This window comes from Prionailurus bengalensis, chromosome B3 (assembly GCF_016509475.1).
Source record: "Prionailurus bengalensis isolate Pbe53 chromosome B3, Fcat_Pben_1.1_paternal_pri, whole genome shotgun sequence".
NCBI lineage: Eukaryota > Metazoa > Chordata > Mammalia > Carnivora > Felidae > Prionailurus > Prionailurus bengalensis.
In genome coordinates this window covers 119,534,517-119,555,818 of record NC_057355.1, presented here as the reverse complement: position 1 = coordinate 119,555,818, position 21,302 = coordinate 119,534,517, and the positions used below count along the sequence as shown (strand labels likewise).

The window sequence follows — 21,302 nt, the reverse complement described above, 5'->3', positions numbered from 1 at the left end:
GTGGGTTTGTCTGGGATTCCCTCTCTCCTTCTCTCTCTGCCTCTCTCTCTCTCTCTCTCTCTCTCTCTCTCTCTCTCTCTCTCTCTCAAAATAAATAAATAAATAAACTTAAAAAAAAAAGTGCAATATGACTGCTGCCCATATAAGAATTATAGGAACAGATTAGGACACAGACAGAAACAGAGAAAAGACCATTAAAGACCAAAGGAGGGACACCTGGATGGCTCAGCTGGTTAAGTGTCTGACTTCAGCTCAGGTCATGATCTCACTGCTTGAGTTCGAGCCCCCCATCGGGCTCTGTGCTGACAGCTCAGATCCTGGAGCCTACTTCCAATTCTGTGTCTCCCTCTCTCTCTGCCCCTCTCCCACTCACGCTCTGTCTCTTTCTCTCAAAAATAAATAAATGCTAAAAAAAACTATAAAGAGGGGAGCCTGGGTGGCTCATTCGGTTAAGTGTCTGACTTCGGCTCAGGTCATGATCTCACAGTTTGTGAGTTCGAGCCCCACTGTGGGCTCTGTGCTGACAGCTCAGAGCCTGGACCCTGCTTTGGATTCTGTCTCCTTCTCTCTCTGCCCCTCCCCACTTGTGCTTTGTCTCTCAAAAATAAATAAATGTAAAAAAAAATTTTTTTAACTAGAAAAAAAAATTAGAAAGAAAAAACAAAAGACCAGAGGAAAAGATGGCCATCCACAAGCCAAGGAGAGAGGAACTCAACCCTCCAAAACCTTGATCTTGGACTTCTCACCTCTACAGCTGTAAGAAAATAAATTTCTGTTGCTGAAGCCATCTAGTCTGTGGAATTTGTTATGACAGCCCTAGCAAATTCATACACCCCATATAACAATATATGTGTGAAAATTAAATATTTAAGAAAATCATATAATCAATTATTCTTTAAAGCTTCTTGATATGGAAAGATTGCCATTTTATTTTGTCTATTCCATGAAGATTGAAAAGCTTATTCAAACAGTTATTCATTCAACACATAACTATTGAGCATCTACAATACACCAGGAACAGCTATAATCACCTGCAGTGATTAAAATATACTATATGATAATACAAAAGTGAATAATATAGATAAAAATTCCTGCTGTCATTGAGCTAACAATTTGCCAGATAATAAACTAAATAAGATACTGTGGCACCTATGTGGCTCATTCGGTTAAGTGTCCCAAGTCTTGATTTCAGCTCAGGTCATGATCTCACGGTTTGTGAGTTCAAGCTCTGCATTGGGCTCTGCGCTGACAGCATGGGTCCTGCTTGGGATTCTCTCTCTCTCTCTCTCTTTCTCTCTCTCTCTCTCTCTCTCTCTCCCTCTCTCTCTGTCCCTTCCTGACTCTCTATCTTCTCTGAAAATAAATTTAAAAAACTTAAAAAAGAAAGAAAGAAAGATAATACGTCTTGCATAGGATGTGTGAGAAAAGAGTTAAGAAATTACCAGGAGTTTGTCCTAAGCAACAGGAAGAATGGAGTTGTTGCTATCTGAGAAAGACACATAGGAAGTTGGTTTAGCTGGGGCTGGGGAAGGATATCAGTACTCAGTTTCAGAAATGTTAAGTGTGTGATGTCTAGTAGACATCCAATGGAAATACCAGGCAACCGACTGTGCAAATCCAGAGTTCAGAGGAGATGCCTGGGTTAGGGATACAAATGTGGGAACCATCAGCATATAGATGATAAAGCCATGACCTAGATGAGATAATCCAGACAGAACAGAGAAGAGATCCAAGAACTGAGGCCTAGAGCACTCTAATACTTAAAAGTGGGAGACACAAGACTGGGAAGGAGCAGCCAGAAACACAGGAAGATCAGGAGGGCACAGTGTCCTAGAAGCCAAACATTGAAATTACTTCGAAGAGGAACTAAATCATTCATGTCAAAATATGCTGCTAGGTCAACTAAGATGAAGACTGAGAAACAACCTCAGAAACTGAATATAACAAATATAAAATATATGTAGCTCTTCCAAAGATAGTATCTAAGTTAATATATAAAACTCTCTTTTTTTTAAACACCTTTTAAAAAAAAATACACATGAAAATGGTGATGGAAAGCTTAAAAGATCTTATTGATGACTGTACAGGGACATAAATTATGATATCAAAGTTAATAAATTAAATGTTCTGACATAACACAACGATATATTTTTCAGAAGTAGAAGGTGGTACAGAAGTAGAGCACCACTAGAAGGAAAACACTGTTTTTTTTCTTCATACAAGAAGGGTCCTGGTGAAAATCAAAACAGTGTTCGAAAGTTCTGTGTTTATTTAGTAAACTGAAGGAGAAAAGTATAAGTTTTTACCAAAGATACAAGGCAACAAAATTTATGTTCTAATATTTGGTATGAGATTATTAATATTCATATTGTACAACCTTTTAGTCACAGTTTTCAACATAGTCCAGGTATGCATAGTTCAGGTATGCACAGTTTTGCTACAATAAACATAAGTTGCCATTAGGGTTATTCTGCCTTATAAACCCCCTGTTAAATAGGAATCCCTTTTTATTCCAGATCCTGTCATCACAGTTTAACAAGTGAGACTATAGTGCTCATGAAAGGGAAGGGGTGAGAGACAGGCTACAGTCATATATTCAATCCTTCATAGGGATCAGCAGTGTCTTTTTGCTTTATAGTCACAGATGATGTGTATTCCCCAGTGACCCGCTATAGACTATGGAAGTACTATTTGTTGTAAGCACAACTAAAATGAGGTGAATCAAGTATAGCAAATGTAAGGTACAAATGCTTATACTGTCTCAATCCATGTCTACATCAGACATCAATAACTGATCAAGCTATTCTTTCTACTGAATTTTTGGTACTCTTATTAATTAATTAAATTTTTCTGAGAGTCACTACCAATTGACCAAAGTTAGATTATAAGTTAAAGGCTATTGCCAGCCCTGTACAGAGGTTATCTATTTTCACTATTGTCAGAGTCATGTTTTTAATGAAAAGAAAAGCATGTTATCTGTATTGATAAATAATACATCATCAGGGTGCTTGGGTGGCTCAGTTGGTTAGGCATCCGACACTTGATTTTAGTTTATTTGAGAGAGAGAGAGAAAGAGAGCAGGAGAGGAGCAGAGAGAGAAGGAGAGAAAGAGAGAATCCTAAGCAGGCTCTTCACTGCCAGCGAGGAGCCCTCTGCAGGGCTAGAACCCACAAACCATGAGATCATGACCTGACCTGAAACCAAGAGTTGGACGCTTAACCGACTAAGCCACCTGGTGCCCCCCAACTCTTGATTTCAGCTCAGGTCATATCTCAGTGTTTGTGAGATAGAGGCCCGCTTCAGGCATGCTGTCAGCATGGAGCCTGCTTGGGATTTTCTCTCTCTCTCTCTCTCTCTCTCTCTCTCTCTCTCTCTCTGAAAATAAATAAACTTTAAAAAAATATCATCAATTTAATCTCATTAAAGCAAGTTATTTCAATTATAGACAAAGTGTCTGTATAATTGTTGAATAACACAGGAGTTAGGAATGCCAACCCCCAGGCAGTTGAAAATCTGAGTATAAATTTTTCCTCTCCCAAAACTTAACGACTAATAGCCTGCTATTGAGCAGAAGCCTTGGTCAACAGTCCATTAATGCACATTTTGTATGTTATATGTATTATATATTATATTCTTACAATAAACCTAGAGAAAAGAAAATATTAAGAAAATCATGAAAGAGGGGCGCCTGGGTGGCTCAGTTGGTTAAGCATCCGACTTCGGCTCAGGTCATGATCTCACAGTCTGTGAGTTAAGCCCCACGTTGGGCTCTGTGCTGACAGCTCAGAGCCTGGAGCCTGTTTCAGATTCTGTGACTCCCTCTTTCTCTCTCCTCCCCCACTCATGCTCTGTCTCTCTCTTCTCAAAAATAATAAAAAAAAAAAGTTTAAAAAAAAGAAAATCACAAAAGAAAGAAAATACATTCAAGAATGAAAGGAAAATAAATTTACAGTGCTGTAAAAAAAAAAAAATCAGTATGTAAATAGACCCACACAGTTCAAACCCATGTTGTTCAAGGGTTAATGGTAAAGTGAAACATCTCAAATTGTTTAACGAGTCAATGAAAAACAAATATACTGAGTCATCTTATGCACAGCTCTAATAGTAAATGCTTCTTCTCCAGGACTATATAAATACTGAATGCCAACTTTGGGTAAGGTCCTGGGAGGAGGATGGAGATTTGGAAGATAAGATAGTAAGATGTGATGTTTACACTCAAGGAGCTCATTATCTGAAGAGACAGAACATATTCCTCACTAACCATAATAATGGCTAATATTTCTTGAGCATTTATATGTACCAGGCACTATTCAAAACACTTCATATATACTAACTTACTTAATCTTCACAATAACTATATGAAGTGGGTATTTATTATTATAATCCAAGACAGTTATTAATATTCCTAAAGAAAGAGTAATAATGGAGGTGCCTGGGTGGCACTATGAGCATAGAGCCTACACGGAATTCTCTCCCTTTCTCTCTGCCCCTCCTCTGTGCTTTTTCTTGGTCTCTCAAAAATAAATAAACATTAAAAAAAGAGAAAGAATAATTATGACAATCACTAGAGAAGTCTTTAGAGGGAGAAATGACATTTAAACTTGACATTCTTAATCTTAATTTTGTTTTTTGCAGGATTTTCATGTTGAGGAAGGGGCTATTCTCAAAGGAAAAAAGCACTGCATTAACAAATGCACAAAGTCATAAAAAAGAATGATGTATTCAGGTGTGAATAGGGTGGCACAGATTTTAGATGACTTTGAACGCAACATTAAGGCATTTGGTCTTTACTAGGCAAAGGGGAACCATTAAAGGTCTCTGATCTGGAGGAATGAGAATGAAAATAATATAAAAAAACATTTTTTTTAACATTTTATTTTTTGAGAGACAGAGAGAGACAGAGTGTAAGCAGGGGAGGGGCAGAGAGAAAGAGAGGGAGACACGGAATCCAAAGCAGGCTCTAGGATCTGAGCTGTCAGCACAGAGCCCCATGCAGGACTTGAACCCACGGACATGAGTCAGATGCTCAACCAACTGAGTCATCCAGGCGCCCCAAGAATAATATTTTTAGAAAGAAAACCCTGCTATCAATGTTGAATGTCAACTGGGCGAAAGGAGACAAAAAGATCAATTAGGAGGCTATCACAAAAGTCATAAGGCAGTGTTTTTCTCTTTCTTTTCTTTTCTTTCTTCCTTCCTTCCTTCCTACCTTCCTTTCTTTCTTTCTTTCTTTCTTTCTTTCTTTCTTTCTTTCTTTCTTTCTTTCAAGAAAGAGAGCACATAAGCAGGGGAGAGGGGCAGAGGGAAAGAGAGACAGAATCTTAAGCAGGCTCCATGCCCAGCATGGAGCCCAACTTGGGGCTGGATCTCACAACCCTGAGATCATGACCTGATCCAAAGTCAAGAGTCAGATGCTTAGGGGCGCCTGGGTGGCTCAGGTGGTTAGGTGTCCAACTTCGGCTCTCGTGGTTCATGGGTTCGAGTCCTACATCAGGCTCTCTGCTGTCGGCACAGAGCCTGCTTTGGATCCTCTGTTGCCCTTTCTCTCTGCCCCTCCTCAACTTGCACTCTCTCTCTCTCTCTCAAAAATAAATAAACATTAAAAAAAAAAAAAAGAGTCAGATGCTTAACCAACTGAACCACCCAGGCACCCCATGGCAGTGTTTCTCAAACTATGGGTGATATGAAATCAGCTTAATGGGTTGTGACAAGCATTTTTAAAAAATGAAATCTTTAAAAAACTTATACTGGAGGGTGCCTGGGGGGCTCAGTTGGTTGAGCATCCAACTTCTCATGGCTCTTGGGTTTGAACCCCGTGTTGGGCTCTGTGCTAACAGCTCAGAGCCTGAAGCCTGCTTTGGATTCTGTGTCTCCCTCTCTCTCTCCTTCAAAAATAAATAAACATTAAAAATAATTTAAAAACTTACACTGGAACCTATGCTATAAGGGTAAATATTGTTTTACAAACCTATTCCACTTCACATGTGTATGTATGTATTTGATATGTATATTCGTATGAATATATGTACTGAGTCATGAATTCAAATGTATTCCTTACTATGGAAAAGTGGTAAAAAAAAATGTTTGAAAATACAAGGGGGAGATGATGTGGGTCTTAAATAAAACCATAGCTTCTGGAAATGGAAAAGCAACAAATTATTTAAGAGCTCTCTCAAAGAGTAAACAGGACTCAGTGATGAACTCAGATGTCTTAAGGGAAGTAAAGGAGGAGCATGGTAGGTTAAATAATTCCCCACCAAAAGATACCTAGATCCTAATCCCCGGAACCTGTGAATGTTACCTTATGGCGGGGGGGGCGGGGAGTACTTTGTAGATGTCATCAAGTTAGGGATCTTAGGGAGAATAGCCTTGATTATCCAGGTGTTCCCTAAATGTAATCACACATATCTTCTTAAGAAGGAGGCAGAGAGTGGTGCCTGGGTGGCTCAGTCAGTTGAGCATCCATCTTTGGCTCAGGTCATGATCTTGCAGTTCATGAGTTTCTGCCCCATATTGGGCTTGCTGCTCTCAGTGCATAGCCTGATTTGGATCTTTTGCACCAGCCCCCTGACCCTCCCCTGCTCATGCTCTCTCTCAAAAATAAATTAAAAAATATTAATAATAAAAAAATAAGGAGGCAGAGAAATAAATATGTGACACAGATGAAAGAGGAGAAGTCAACATGACCACAGAAGCAGAGATTAGAGTGATGTCCTCACAAGCCAAGGAACGTGGCAGCCATCAGAATCTAAAAGAAACAAGGAACAGATTCTCCCCTAAAGCCTTCAGGCAGTGTGTCTTGGTCAAAACCTTGATTTTGGCCCACTAAAACCAATTTCAGACTTCTGGCCTCCAGAACTGTTTTTGTTCTTGCTGTTGTTTTTCAGAACTATTGTTTTAAACCACCAAGTTTCACCGAACATAGGAAATTAGCAGGAGTCAGAAGCCTTGGCAACTGGGATGGTGGCAACATCATTAACACAGATAAGGAACACAAGAAAAATGATGGTGAGGAATTAAAATTTAAATATAACAAGTATTGGGGCACCTGAGAGGCTAAGTCAGTTACGACTTCGACTTTTTTTCTTTTGTTTATTTTTGAGAGAGAGACAGAGAATGAGCAGGGGAGGGACAGAGAGAGAGAGAGAGAGAGAGAGAGAGAGAGAGAGAGACAGGGAGACACAGGATCCGAAGCAGGCTCCAGGCTCAGAGTTGTCAGCACAGAGCCTGACGTGGGACACAAATTCACAAACCATGAGATCATGACCTGAGCCGAAGTCAGACACTTAATCGACTAAGCTGCCCAGGCGCCCCAAGCCTCTTACTCTTGGTCCAACTCAGCTCAGGTCATGATCTCACAGTTCGTGGGTTCAAGCCCCATGTCTGGCTCTCTGTTAATGGTACAGGACCTGCTTGGGATTCGCTCTCTCTCTTCTTCTCTCACTGCCCCTTACTCACACTCTCTCTCTCTCCAAAATAAATAATAAACTTAAAAATAAATAAATAAAAAGTTCCAGAATACCACCTGGAATTCTTAAAAATAAAGTAAGAAAGAAAGAAAGAAAGAAACACACAAACAAACAAAGACAAGACAAATTTGAACAAAATACATATAATAAAAAAACACATTTTTCTATTTAACTCTAACTCTATAAAAGCTTTAAAACATCTTTAAAATGTTTAGGTCTTTTGTTCTCTCTGATTTTCTTTGGATAACCAAATTTAAGACACATGGTTTATATATTTTCTCTGTCATCTGACAATTACTGTGGTTAAAACAGGTGCTAGCTTCTGGGATTACATAGTGTCTCTAGAATGTTTATTCCAATAATGAGAAAACCCAAGAACCATCTGTTACTGTGGATCACTTACTTAAGCCATTGAGGTTGGCAATTTTTTCAATGCAGTTTGTAGACAGTGAAAGCTTCCTTAAAAAGAACAAAGGAAAACTTGAATTAATATGAAACAATTTTAAATGATGTATCAGAAAAATAAATAAATGGTTTATCAGAAATTATTCCTCAAGTGCCCATAGAAGATAATATTTAAGTCATATTTTCTTTTTACACTAATCTTCTTCTCCCTCAGACATGGCATGTATTCTTTCATTTTGAAATCCTCATCCTTTTTTTCTGATCACAACGTTAATACATATTCATTGCAGAAAATTAAAAAAAAATTTTTTGAAGGTAATTTAGTATTATTTATTAATTTTTTTAAATGCATGTGTTCTTTGACCTAGTATTTCATTTCTAAGAATAAATCCTACTGAAATACTAATACAATGCCAAAAGATATATAAGCTAGATTATTTATTGTATTATTGTAATAGCAAAAAATAGGGAAAAATCTATAAACATCTAGCAACTGAGGGATAGATAATGAAAAACTATACTGTCACTAAAACAAATGAAATTAGGCTCCAGATACCAGCTTGGGAAGACATCTATGATATGTGGTCAAGTTAAAAAACCATCTAGCAGAACAAAACATTTTATGTGATCCCTTTTGATAAAAAGCAGAACTATATTATATGCATGTGCGAAGATATTTATCTGCTCATGTGTTAAATCATTCAGAAATGTATACTGAAGAAGTCATAATGTAATGCTAACCATTCCACAGATATCCCCAGAGATAACTACTTTTAATGGTTTGTATACATTTGTCTAGGTTTTTTCTACTCATAATTTAACTATATAAAAATTTTAAAGGGAGCATAACTACACATTCTTAGTCTTCCTTTCCCCACTCTTTCCCCACCCATGCTGTCTCAAAATAAATCAATTAATTTTTAAAAAAAGAGGGATTAATATAGATCCGATACTTAAAGTCATGGGAAAATAGGACTATAAAATAATAAGTATAATTTGATCCCAATAAGGAAAGAAAAATTAGAAGGCTCTGTATCAACATGCTAACACTGATTCTCAAAAGATGGTGCAATTTTGGTTGATATTAATTCCTTTCCTTTGTGCTTTTTATATTTTCTAGATGTTTTAACAATGTATTTTTACAATTGAAAAAATTTAAAGCAGTATCTGTTAGGCCTCTAGTCTGTATAGTACTGACTGGCTAATTTTACAAGAGAAATACTAGCTTTTATAATAAAGTCTTATTGTATTACTTAGTTATTTAGTTTATCCCAAGAGACAAGGAAAATTCTATTTTCCAGGCACATTATAAACATTTTACTGAAAAAAAAGTACTATATTGGGGCACCTAGGTGGCTCAGTCAGTTGAGCATCCAACTTCGGCTTAGATCATGATCTCACAGTTTGTGAGTTTGAGCACCACATTGGGCTCACTGTTGTCAGAGCAGAGCCTGTTTTGGATCCTCTGTCCCCCTCACTCACTGCCCCTCCCCTGCTGGCACTTTCTATCTGAAAAATAAATAAACATTAAAAAAAAAGTACTATATCGTTCAGGGTTACTTTATTTCTAGTCCCCCATAAACCAATAATCTTTTATGTTTGGCTTTGCCAAAGGGAGAATTATATTAACCAAACCAACAAACAAAAAGAAACAAAGATCACAGAAAACAAATACTTTTTTTCTAGTTTATGTATGTTAAAAAGGAAGGGGAAAAAAGACAAGAGAACTTACTCGCAATTAGCAAGTGTGGACAGAGATGCATCCATCTTCTCTATAGGGGGAATCTGAGCATAAAGCTTTATCTCTTTGGCTTCAGATGGCTTCTGACTGGTCTTCTCTTCCTATGATAAAAATTAATTTGGAAGAAAGTGATCCCTGATTATAATACAGAACTAAAGTCCAGAATTTTGCAAGGCTTTTCAATGTTTATTTCAAAACAATTATCAGAATTTTGTAATTCTGTGCATTCTTTACAGTTCACTTAATGAGATTTACTAACTAACCCTGATCACCAGGCTTTTACATGGCTCATTCAGATAATTGTTAGGTTCCAATGGAATGAAAGGAGGAGGAAAGAAAATAACTTTTATTTCTGTAATATTTAAAATTCTTTAAGAGTCTATCAATGAACAAAAACAAAACACAACAACATTTTCTTGGGAAGAATTCCTTGTGGCTAATCACCCTTTTCTTAAATATCAGATTTAGATCTGGAAGATTCAACTATTTTGCATCTCTTCTTGCAAATCTTTTACTATACACGGTTCAGTCTGAGATAGAACCCCAGATACCAAGAATTTTGGAAGATACCATCTTTACAACACAGCTGAGGTCAAAGCTGTTTGCTCTATAATAATTTACTACTAAATTCTACCTTAGAGGAGCTCCTGGGTGGCTCAGTAGGTTGAGTAACCGACTCTGGATTTCAGTTCAGGTCATGATCTCCCGATTCGTAAGGAGTTGGGCTCTGTGATGACAAGCTTGGAGCCTGCTTGGGATTCTCTCTCCCTCTCTCTCTGCCCCTCCCCAACTCACAAGTGCACATGTACTCTCTCTCTCTCTCTCTCAAAATAAATAATTTTTTTTTAATTTTTAAAAAATTTATTTTGAGAGAGAGAGAACAAGTGGGGGAGGGGCTGAGAGAGGCAGACAGAGGATCTGAAGCAGGCTCTGTGCTGACAGCAGAGAGCGTGATGCAGGGCTTGAACTCACAAACCATGAGATCATGACATGAGTCACCCAGGCACCCCTAAATAAAAAAAAAAAAAAAAAAATTTAAAATAAATTCTACCATAATGTTTAATTTCAGTACTATGTACACAATTTAAAATTTAATTATCAATATATACTGCATCATAATATTTTCTAAATACCTCAATACTTAAAGTCAGTTCTCTCCAACAAAACAGGAAGCTCCTAAGGTGCAGGGACCATTTCCTTTGCTTTCCTATGTTTTCTATAACATAGTGCAATATAAGACACATAGAGGCTTATTTTTAAAAGTCAAATAATAAGATATCAATACTAGAAAATATACGATCAGTTGAAAAAAAAGATCTAATACACATCCACTTGGTACTTATTTTTGTGCCATACATTTGTAGGTTAGGGGAAGAGAAACACATACCCAATAGACCCTCAATAAATGTTAGATTAATCAGTGAAAGAGTGAGCTTAATGTCTTCAAATAATCTTAAAGTCAAAGATTTATGGCCACAATATGATCTAGAAATAGAACCGACAACCCAAACCAAAAAAGCAATTACTTATTATCATAAGTAAATAAAGTCCTAAAATCTGATTCAAAGAAAATCTAATCTAATAACAAGCCTATTCCATATGTACTTTTTTCTTTAACAAAACAGATTTGGGTCACCTGGGTGGCTCAGTCGGTTAGGTGTCCAACTCTTGATATCAGTTCAGGGTCATGAGTTCAAGCCCTGCATTGGGCTCCATGCTGGACATAGAGCCTTCTTAAAATAACAAAAAACAAACAAACAAAACTCCAGATTTTTCATTAACCAAACAGAAATGAATTATTTAATCAATCAATTAATTAATTTAAATGTTTATTTATTTATTTTGAGAGAGAGAGAGAGAGCATGCAAGCGAGCGTGGGGAAGGGTCAATGAGAGAAGAAGAAACAGAGTCCCACGCAGTCTTCAAGCTTGTCATCACAGAGCCCGATGCAGGGCTCGAACTCATAAACTGTGAGATCATGACGTGAGCTGAAATTAAGAGTTGGATGTTTAACTGGTTGAGCCACCCAGGCACCACCAGAAATGTGCTTTTTAAATGCACAGTACAAAGAAGTTTATAAGCACTAAAACAAGAATTCAAAAATGTTTTATTTTATCCACCCTATTTTCCATAGACACCATCTCCTGAAAGACTTTTCATTCAAAGCCTAGCTACAAAAGCAAAAGATGCATTGTTATACAAAAAACTATTGGTAACATTGACAAAAAAGTTATCACAGGGCATAGAAATTGAGGAGCCATCTCTATACTCTGTGGAAAGTGTATCTATAATGCTGAATTACTACTGTTCAAACACCTATAATGTTGAATTACAACTGTTCAACATTCTTTATAGAATGTTACATTCAAAATATTTATATTTAATGCATGTTTTTTACAATGCAGTTTCCTTTCTAGTGTTAGTATCTGCTTTAGTATGTTTTCCAGCTTTATTGACATGTAACATTGTATAAGTCTACGGTGATGATTTGATACATGCATATATTGCAAAATGATTAACACAATAAGATTAGCTAACTCATCTATCACCTCACATAATATTTTTTTAGTGCTGAGAACATTTAAGATCTACTCTCTTAGCAACTTTCAAGTATATAATACAATATTATTAACTATAGTCACCATACTGTATATCAGATGCCTAGAACTTGTCTTATAACTAGAAGTTGTACCCTTTAACCAACATCTCCCCAAGTCCCCCACATGCCAATCCCCAGCAATCAACATTCTATTTTTTGTTTCTGTGCGTTCAGCTTTTTTAGATTTCACATATGAGTGAGAATATAGAGTATGTCTTTCTCTGTCTGACTTATTTCACTTATCACAATGCACTCAAGGTCCATCCATGTTGTCATAAATGGCAGGATTTCCTTTTTTGTGGCTGAATAATATTCCATTCTGTATGTGTGTATATATATATATATATACATTTTTTAATCCATTTATCCACTGATAGACATTTAGGATACTGATAATGATATAACCCACTGATTTTAATCAGATTTTCCCAATTTTACTAGTATTCATTTATATATGAGTATAAATGCTTTTGTATGTGTGTATTAAGTGTATACAATTTTATCTGTGTAGGTTCATGTACCAACCCCCACAGTCAAAATAGCTAAATAGCTCCAGTACCACAAAGATTCCTTGTATTGAATGATCAGATTTAAATACCTATCCAAAAACTCTCCTTGTATGGTCTCTAGAAGAGGTAAAAATTCATATACTCACCCATCTGGCTAGAGCTTCTTTGATTGTTGTTGCTTTTGCCTTAAAAAGAGAAGAAACAAGAGTGTCTTTATTGGTATGATTTGTTGATTCAACTTTTATGCAGTAATTATTAGCCTTGGCATCTACTATTGAAAAGATTAACTTCTTTCTTTCAGACTTTATATGCAAACAAGCATGTTTTAATTTCCTGGAATCAGAATGATTTACTTAAATACCTTTCAGAGGTGCACCTGGGTGGCTCAGTCAGTTAAGCATCCAACTTCAGCTAAGGTCATGATCTCATGGTTTGTGGGTTCAAGCCTCACATTGGACTCTGTGCTGAAAGCTCAGAGACTGGAGCCTGCTTCGAATTCTGTGTCTCCCTCTCTGTCTCGGTCTTTCCCCCACTTGCACGCATGCTCTCTCTCTCAAAAATAAATAAATAAACATTAAAAAAAATAAATACTTCTCAGATAAATTAAGGAAATCATGGTGTAATACCCATATACTTCACTCCACTTGCTTTACAAAAAAGATATACCTTTTAACATTTGATATTAAAATATATCTTATTTCACTGATTCTAAGATCTACATCTTTTACATTTTGACATCTTTGAAATTTGGATGCATTTTACAACCAGGAACAATTTACAATTACTGTGGCCAGGTGGCAGTGGTAAATATCTAGAAAAATATTAACCATTTTATTTCATATATTTATATTCCTTTTTATGTTTGCAGAGAATGATATATGATAAAAATTTACATGCCCAAATACAATTAAAAATTTTTTTAATGTCTATTTATTGATCTTTGAGAGAGAGAGAGAGAGAGAGAGCGAGCACACAAACAGGGGAGGGGCCAAAAGAGAGAGGGAGACACAGAAGCTGAAGCAGGCTCCAGGCTCTGAACCATCAGCACAAAACTGGACAGGGGGCTCGAACTCACAAACTGTGAGATCACTACCTGAGCCGAAGTCAGATGCTTAACCAACTGAGCCACCCAGGTGCCCCCCAAATATATTTAAAAGAACTCTGTTAATAAGAACAAAATAAAAATTCTAAAGGACAGGAAATTACCTGTCAGGGTTTAATTCCAATTTCTTATTTTTCTTTCTTAGAACATAAAATAATGTTGCACTTTATAATCAATAGTATCTCAGATTCAATTTAATATGACACAACTTTAAATGTGAGAAAAGGAAGACATCCTTTGAATTATTGCTAGAGTTAATCAAAAAAAGAACAAAACCCCAAACAATAACAAAAGGAAAAATGTTAAAGTATAGTTGACCCTTGCACAAGATGAGCATTAGGGACACCAACCTCTCTCCCCTGAACAGTCAAAAATCTGAGTATAACTTTTGACTCCCCCAAAACTTTACTAATAGCCTACTGTTGACCAGAAGCCTTACCAATAACATAAACAGTGGATTAACACATATTTTGTATGTCATATGTATTATATACTATATTCTGACAATAAAGTAAGCTAGAGAAAAGAAAATGTTATTAAGAAAATCATAGGGAAGAGGAAATACATTTATAGTACCACAGTGTATTTAACTGAAAATAATCTACATACGTGGACCAGTGCAGTGTTGCTCAACATGTATATCCTCACAATGGCATATACATGCCATTATGTCTAGAAAGTAAAGACATAGTAATAAATAGCCCTTGAGTTACAAAGTAAACTATAAATTAAAGTAAAACTAAAGACAAAAAATATTAAAATTTAAGGAATATAACATTTAAAAGGAGACTTACGGCTTCAAATACATTTATTTTTTTTTCAAAATGTATATTTATTTTTGAGAGAGAGAGACAGAGCATGAATGGGGAAGGGGCAGAGAGAGGGAGACCACAGAATCCAAAGCAGGCTCCAGGCTCTGGGCTGTCAGCACAGGGCTTGAACTCATGAACTGTGAGATCATGACCTGAGGTGACGTCAGACACTTAACCAACTGAGCCACCCAGGTGCCCTCAAATACATTTATTACAATATAAGAGAAAACATTGAGGGCACTTATTGGGATGAGCACTGGGTGTTGTATGTAAGCGATGAATCATGGGAATCTACCCCCAAAACCTAGAGCACACTGTAGACACTGTACGTTAGCCAATTTGACAATAAATTATATTTTAAAAAATAAGAGAAAAATAAGAGACACAAAACAAATATGCTAAGCATTCAAGACATTTCAATAAGCACATCATTGCAAACACAAAGAAAGCTGAAAGAAGTACAAAGGAAGAAGTTGATGAAAACAGACCAGAGGAAAAAAAGATGGACATAACTAAAAGTTGGTTCCTAAATTTCTAGCAAGCCTAACTAAGAAAAAGACAGCTATAGAACAAAAATATAGAATCAGAGGAAATAATATAGATACCATAAATATTTAAAAGTAAAATACTGGGGCGCTTGGGTGGCTCAGTCAGTTACGCATCCAACCCTTGATAATGGCTCAAGTCACAATCTCATGGTTCGGTTCATGAGAAAGAGCCCGAGTCTGGCTCTGAACTGACAGTGTGGGGCTTGTTTGGGATTCTCTCTCCCTCTTTCTCTGCCCCTTCCCTGCTCACACACTTTCTCTCTCAAAATAAATAAATAAACATTAAAAAATAAATAAATAAGGGGTGCCTGCTCAGTCAGTTGAGCATCTGACTTTGGTTCAGGTCATGATCTCATGGTTTGTGAGTTCGAGCCCCACATCAGGCTCACTACTGTCAGCACAGAACCTACTTCAGATCCTCTGTCCCCCTGTCTCTACCCCTCCCCAGCTTGCACTCTCTCAAAAATAAACATTTTTAATAAACAATAAATAAATAAATAAAGTGAAAATAAAATTTTATAAGCAAATATGTGGTAATAAGTTTGAAAACCTAAACAAAGAATGCATATTTAGAAAAAACACAAAAGTGCTGAACTGTCACAGGAAGAATCAGAAAACCTGAATAGGCCAATAACTATTTTAAATGTTAAAAAGACAATCAGGGCACCTGGGTGGCTCAGTCGGTTAAGCGTCCAGCTCAGCTCAGGTCATGATTTCAGGGTTCATGAGTTCGAGTCCCGCATCAGGCTCTGTGCTGACAGCTCAGAGCCCAGAGCCTGCTTCAGATTCTGGGTCTCCCTTGCTCTCTACCCTTCTCGCATTTGCACTCTGTGTGTGTGTGTGTGTGTGTGTGTCTCTCTCTCTCTCAAAAATAAATAAACATTAAAAGAAATTAAAAAGAAAAAAAAAAGATAATCAAAGGCGCACCTGGGTGGCTCAGTCGGTTAAGCATCCGACTTTGGCTCAGGTCAGGATCTCCCAGTTCACGAGTTCAAGCCCCGCATCAGGCTCTGCGCTGACAGCTCAGAGCCTGGAGCTTGCTTCAGATTCTGTGTCTCCCTCCCTTTCTACCCCTCCCCTGATTGCACTCTGTCTCTCTCTCAAAAATAAATAAAAACATTAAAATAAAAAAGATAATCAGAGATTTACCTTCATTCTCCTTTCCTAAAGCTCCAAGCCTAGATAATTTTACAAGTAAATTCTGCCAACTTTTCAAGGAACAGATATTCCCTGTTATAAAAGTTGTTTCAGAAACCAGAAAAAGAGGGAAAACTGCTAATTTATTTTATGAGGCTAGAATAACCTTGATGCCATAACCAGATAAGGACTCCTCTTCTCAGCATAGATTTGAAAATCCTAGATACAACAACAGATCTCCAAAGCCAATGGGGAATAATAATCATGATCAAGAATGGCTAATCCCAGGAGCATAAGGATTCTTTAACAACAAAAAAGCCTATAAATATAATTTACTAAGAGTTAAAGGGAAATTGCCTATCTAATAAAAGCTACATACCAAAAACCTAAAGCAAATGCCATATTTTATGAAGAAATTCATTCATTTTAGCAAATATTTATTATCTACTATGTACCAAACATTCTTTTACATGCTTAGGACATATCAATGAACAAAACAAAGATTGCTGCTTTCCTGAAACTTACATCTATTGGCAGGAAACAGATGAAAAATAATATATTTAATAAATAAATTATATAGTATATTAGAAAGTGACAATTATTAAGGAAATTGGCTGCTTAACCAACTGAGACACCCAGGAGCCCCTAGAGTATGTTTATTTTAAATAAGATGGTTAAGGAGGATCACACTGGAAAGATCGAAAAGTATATAATCAGAGGAGGGGTCCGAGATGGCAAAGCAGCATCAAAGTTCTCTGCTTCTCATCCCTGAAATGCAACTAGATCAGCATCAAACCACTTTGCACACCCAGAGAATTAATCTGAGGATTAACACAGCAATCTGCATAACTTAAGCCACAGAACTCGGCAGGTATTCAGGATGGAGAGGTGAACTGGGGAGAGAGAATCTGTGGAGGGTAGGGAGTGGTATTTGCGGAGAGAGGACAGAGAAGCGGGGGTGGGGGGGTGGGGGGGAGAGTACAGGAAAAGCACTCCCCTTGAAAGTAGCTGGAGAGAAAGAGAAAGAGTGAAAGCACCCACAAGTACCTAAACAAGAAAAGAAGAGGGAAGAGGGTTTCAATGTCATTAGGATTCTATAAATAGGGCAGAGTAGCATCAGAAATTCTGCAGCCCAATACCTGGAGGTGCTCTGGTGGGAAGGGCAAATCCCCAGAGGCAGGCAGCGAGGTCTGAGCAGTCCATGGGCCACACAGGGAGAAGTAGTTCCCCTGCTACCCTGCTAGGAGGGCATTTGGTAGAGGCCATGCAGTCTGCCCACAGGCAAATGTCCCAGCAGACCCCGGAGGACATGACTGCTGGTATTGGAACAAAAATGCCAGAATGTGGTAAAACCTGGTGTGGGTTGTGTGTTGTGATTTACCATAATCCCTGAAACACTGCCACTATGCCATCAGATGAACTTAGACTGGGGCAAGCCAGCATCCAGCCACAACCTCTCATCCTCTACAGCAGCATGATCACAAGGAATGTCCCCAGGGGCAAGCAGGCATCCGGCCATTGCTCAGCAAGACCCTTCCTCAGAGGGTTGGAGCAGGTCTAAGCAGCAGGGCCCTCAGAAGTGAGGGGTTTGGAAACACAGCCCCATCTGAGATAAAATTCAGGAGGGAGGTGCCATCTAAGCTGACGGCTTGGACACAGACAGTGTAGAAATAGGGAGTGGATGGAAACCAGGAACAAAGAAGTTGTGCTTGATTGCCAGTAGGGTAGAGCAGAGTTCTGATAGTAGAGACTGAGAAGCTGGATGCCATTTTCACCTCTGACACATGCACACAAACACGTGCACGTGGGCCACACTGATCCGCTCCAGTAAGCTAAGCAGCGCCACCTAGCGGAGAACAGAGTCATTACACCACGACCTGTCCAACTGCACCAACCAAGCCCTAGAGAACCACCATAAGTCTCCACCTGATTAGCGTACGGACTATAAAGTGCTTCATAGTTTGACTTCTAGGGGAAACCAGATGTAATTTCATTCAGAATTCATTCTGTTCACTGGTCCATCTATTTGGGTTTTTTTTTGTTTGTTTTGTGTTTTTTCTTTTCTTTTCTTATTCTTGGATACAGAAAGAGAAAAAAATATTTTTATTCTCCATTGTTATATAATTAAAAAAAATTTTTTACTACATTTTTTGGAAATTTATTTTTTTATTCTATTTTACCTTCTCCAATTCATTTCATTTTATTTTATTGTATACCTTTTTTTAATTTTTAAATTATTTCTTACTTTTTTCTTTTTCTTTTTCTTTTCTTTTCTTTCCTTTTTTCTCTATGAAATTAAGCTTCTTTCAAGGATCTAGGATCAGCATGTCAAACATACCTAGGATCTAGCTTCCTTTATTTGATTTTTTGGTATTGTTTCTAATCTTTTTAATTTTAATTTTGTATTTTATTAATTCTTTTTCTTCCTCCAAAATGACAAAACGAATTAATTAACCCCAAAAGAAAGAATAGGAAGAAATGACAGGGACTTATCAACACAGATATAAGCAAGATGTCTGAACTAGAATTAGGAGTCATGATAATAAGAATACCAGCTGGGGTTGAAAAAAAGCATAGAATCCCTTTCTGCAGAGATGAAAGAAGCAAAATCTAGTCAGAATGAAATTAAAAATTCTATAACAGAGATGCAATCTCAAATTGTTGCCATGGCTGCAAGGATGGATGAAGCAGAGCAGCGAATCAGTGACATAGAAGACAAAATTATGGAGACTAATGAAGCAGAAAGAAGAGAGAAACTAAGGCAAAAGAGCACAATATAAGATTTAGAGAACTCAATGACTCACTAAAAAGAAATAGCATCCAAATCATAGGAATCCCAGAAGATGAAGAGAGAGAAAAAGGGGTAGAAGGTTTATGTGAGCAAATCATAGCAGAAAACTTTCCTAACCTGGGGATAGACACAGACATTAAAATCCAAAAAACACAGAGAACTCCCATTAGATTCAACAAAAAGGCATATCATCAACAAGGCATATCATAGCCAAATTCACAAAATACACAGATAAGGAAAGAATTATGAAAGCAGCAAGGGGAAAAAAAGTCCTTAACCTATAAGGGAAGACAGATCAGGTTCACAGCAGACCTATCCACAGAAATTTGGCAGGCCAGAAAGGAGTGGCAGGATATATACAATATGCTGAATCAGAAAAATATGCAGACAAGAGTTCATTATCCAGACAGGCTGTCATTCAAAATAGGAGAAATATGGGGTGCCTGGGTGGCGCAGTCGGTTAAGCGTCCGACTTCAGCCAGGTCACGATCTTGCAGTCCGTGAGTTCGAGCCCCGCGTCAGGCTCTGGGCTGATGGCTCAGAGCCTGGAGCCTGTTTCTGATTCTGTGTCTCCCTCTCTCTCTGCCCCTCCCCCGTTCATGCTCTGTCTCTCTCTGTCCCAAAAAAAAATAAATAAACGTTGAAAAAAAAAAAAAAGAGAATGGAATTCACTTTAAAAAATAAAAATAGGAGAAATAAAGAGTTTCACAGACAAACAAAAACTAAAGGAGTTTATGACCACTAAACTGGCCCTGCAAGGAATTTTAAGGAGGACTCTCTGAGAGGAGAAAATACAAAACAAAACAAAAAAGACCAAAAGCAACAAAGACTAGAAAGGACCAGAGACCACCACCAGAAACTCCAACTCTATAGGCAACGCAATGGCAATAAATTAATATCTTTCAGTACTCACTCTAAATGTCAATGGTCTAAATGCTCCAATCAAAAGATATAGTGTAACAGAATGGATAAGAAAACAAGATCTGTCTATATGCTGTTTACAAGAGACCCATTTTAGACCTAAAGACACTTTCAGATTGAAAGTAAGGGGATTGAGGGGTACCTGGGTGGCTCAGTCAGATAAGCATCCGACTTTGGCTCAGGTCATGATCTCACAATTTGTGAGTTCAAGCCCCACTTCAGGCTCTGTGCTGACAGCTCAGAGTCTGGAGCCTGCTTAGGATTCTGTGTCTCATTCTCTCTCTGCCCCTCCCCCACTTGTGCTCTGTCTTTCTCTGTCTCTCAAAAAAAATGTAAAAAAAAATTTTTTTAAATAAAATAAATAAGATATTTTAGGGGCTCTTGGGTGGCTCAGTTGGTTAAGCATCCAACTCTTGATTTCAGCTAAGGTCATGATCTCACAGATAGTGAGATCAAGTACCAAGTCGGGCTCTGCACTGACAGCTCAGAGCCTGCTTGGGATTCTCTCTCTCCCTCTCACTGCCCCTCCCCTGCTTATGCTGTCTCTCTCAAAATAAATAAGTAAAATTTTTTTTAAAAGATATTTTGGGGCACCTGGGTGGCTCAGTTGGTTAAGCATCCGACTTTGGCTCAGATCATGATCTCATAGTTCATGGGTTCAAGCCCCTGGTCAGGCTTTGTGCTAACAGCTCAGAGCCTGGAGGCTGATTCAGATTCAGTCTAGGTATCTCTCTGCCACTCCCCCACTTGCACACTGCATCTGTCTCTCAAATATAAATAAACATTTTAAAAGTTTTAAAATAAACTTTTACAAAAGTATATTTTGGGGCACCTAGGTGGCTCAGTCAGTTAAGCTTCCGACTTCATCTCATGTCATGATCTCCCAGTTTGCAGGTTCAAGCTCCACGTTGGGCTCTGTGCTGACAGCTCAGAGCCTGGAGCCTGCTTTGGAGTCTGTGTCTTCCACTCCCTCTACCCACCCACCCCCCCCAACTCATGCTCAGTCTCTCTCTCTCTCTCTCTCTGTCTCTCTCTCTCAAAAATGAATAATCATTTTTAAAAAGTTTTTTAAAAATGGTTATTTTTAAAAAGTATTCTCTTTAAGATTCCAATACATCAAAGATACCTACTATCATTCCTACTGTTTAACATGGTATAAGAGATCTTTGTCAATGTTATAATAAAATACAAATTAGAATGATTAAAAGGAGGAAATAAAACTCACTATTGGCAGATGATCATCTACATTAAGAACAGAATAAATTGAC

The 21,302-nt window shown here is 37.6% G+C and overlaps 1 protein-coding gene across 1 annotated transcript in view; it reads right to left on the bottom strand.

Moving 5' to 3' along the window:
* Positions 1-21,302, bottom strand: part of DNAL1 (dynein axonemal light chain 1) — a 46,297-nt gene that overhangs the window by 21,188 nt on the left and 3,807 nt on the right. Inside the window, exons 2-4 of the mRNA XM_043556559.1 lie at positions 12,870-12,908; positions 9,607-9,716; positions 7,873-7,928 (exon numbers count right to left, since the gene is read on the bottom strand). Coding sequence (XP_043412494.1) covers positions 7,873-7,928; positions 9,607-9,716; positions 12,870-12,908 — 205 coding nt within the window. The remainder of the gene's footprint in view (positions 1-7,872; positions 7,929-9,606; positions 9,717-12,869; positions 12,909-21,302) is intronic.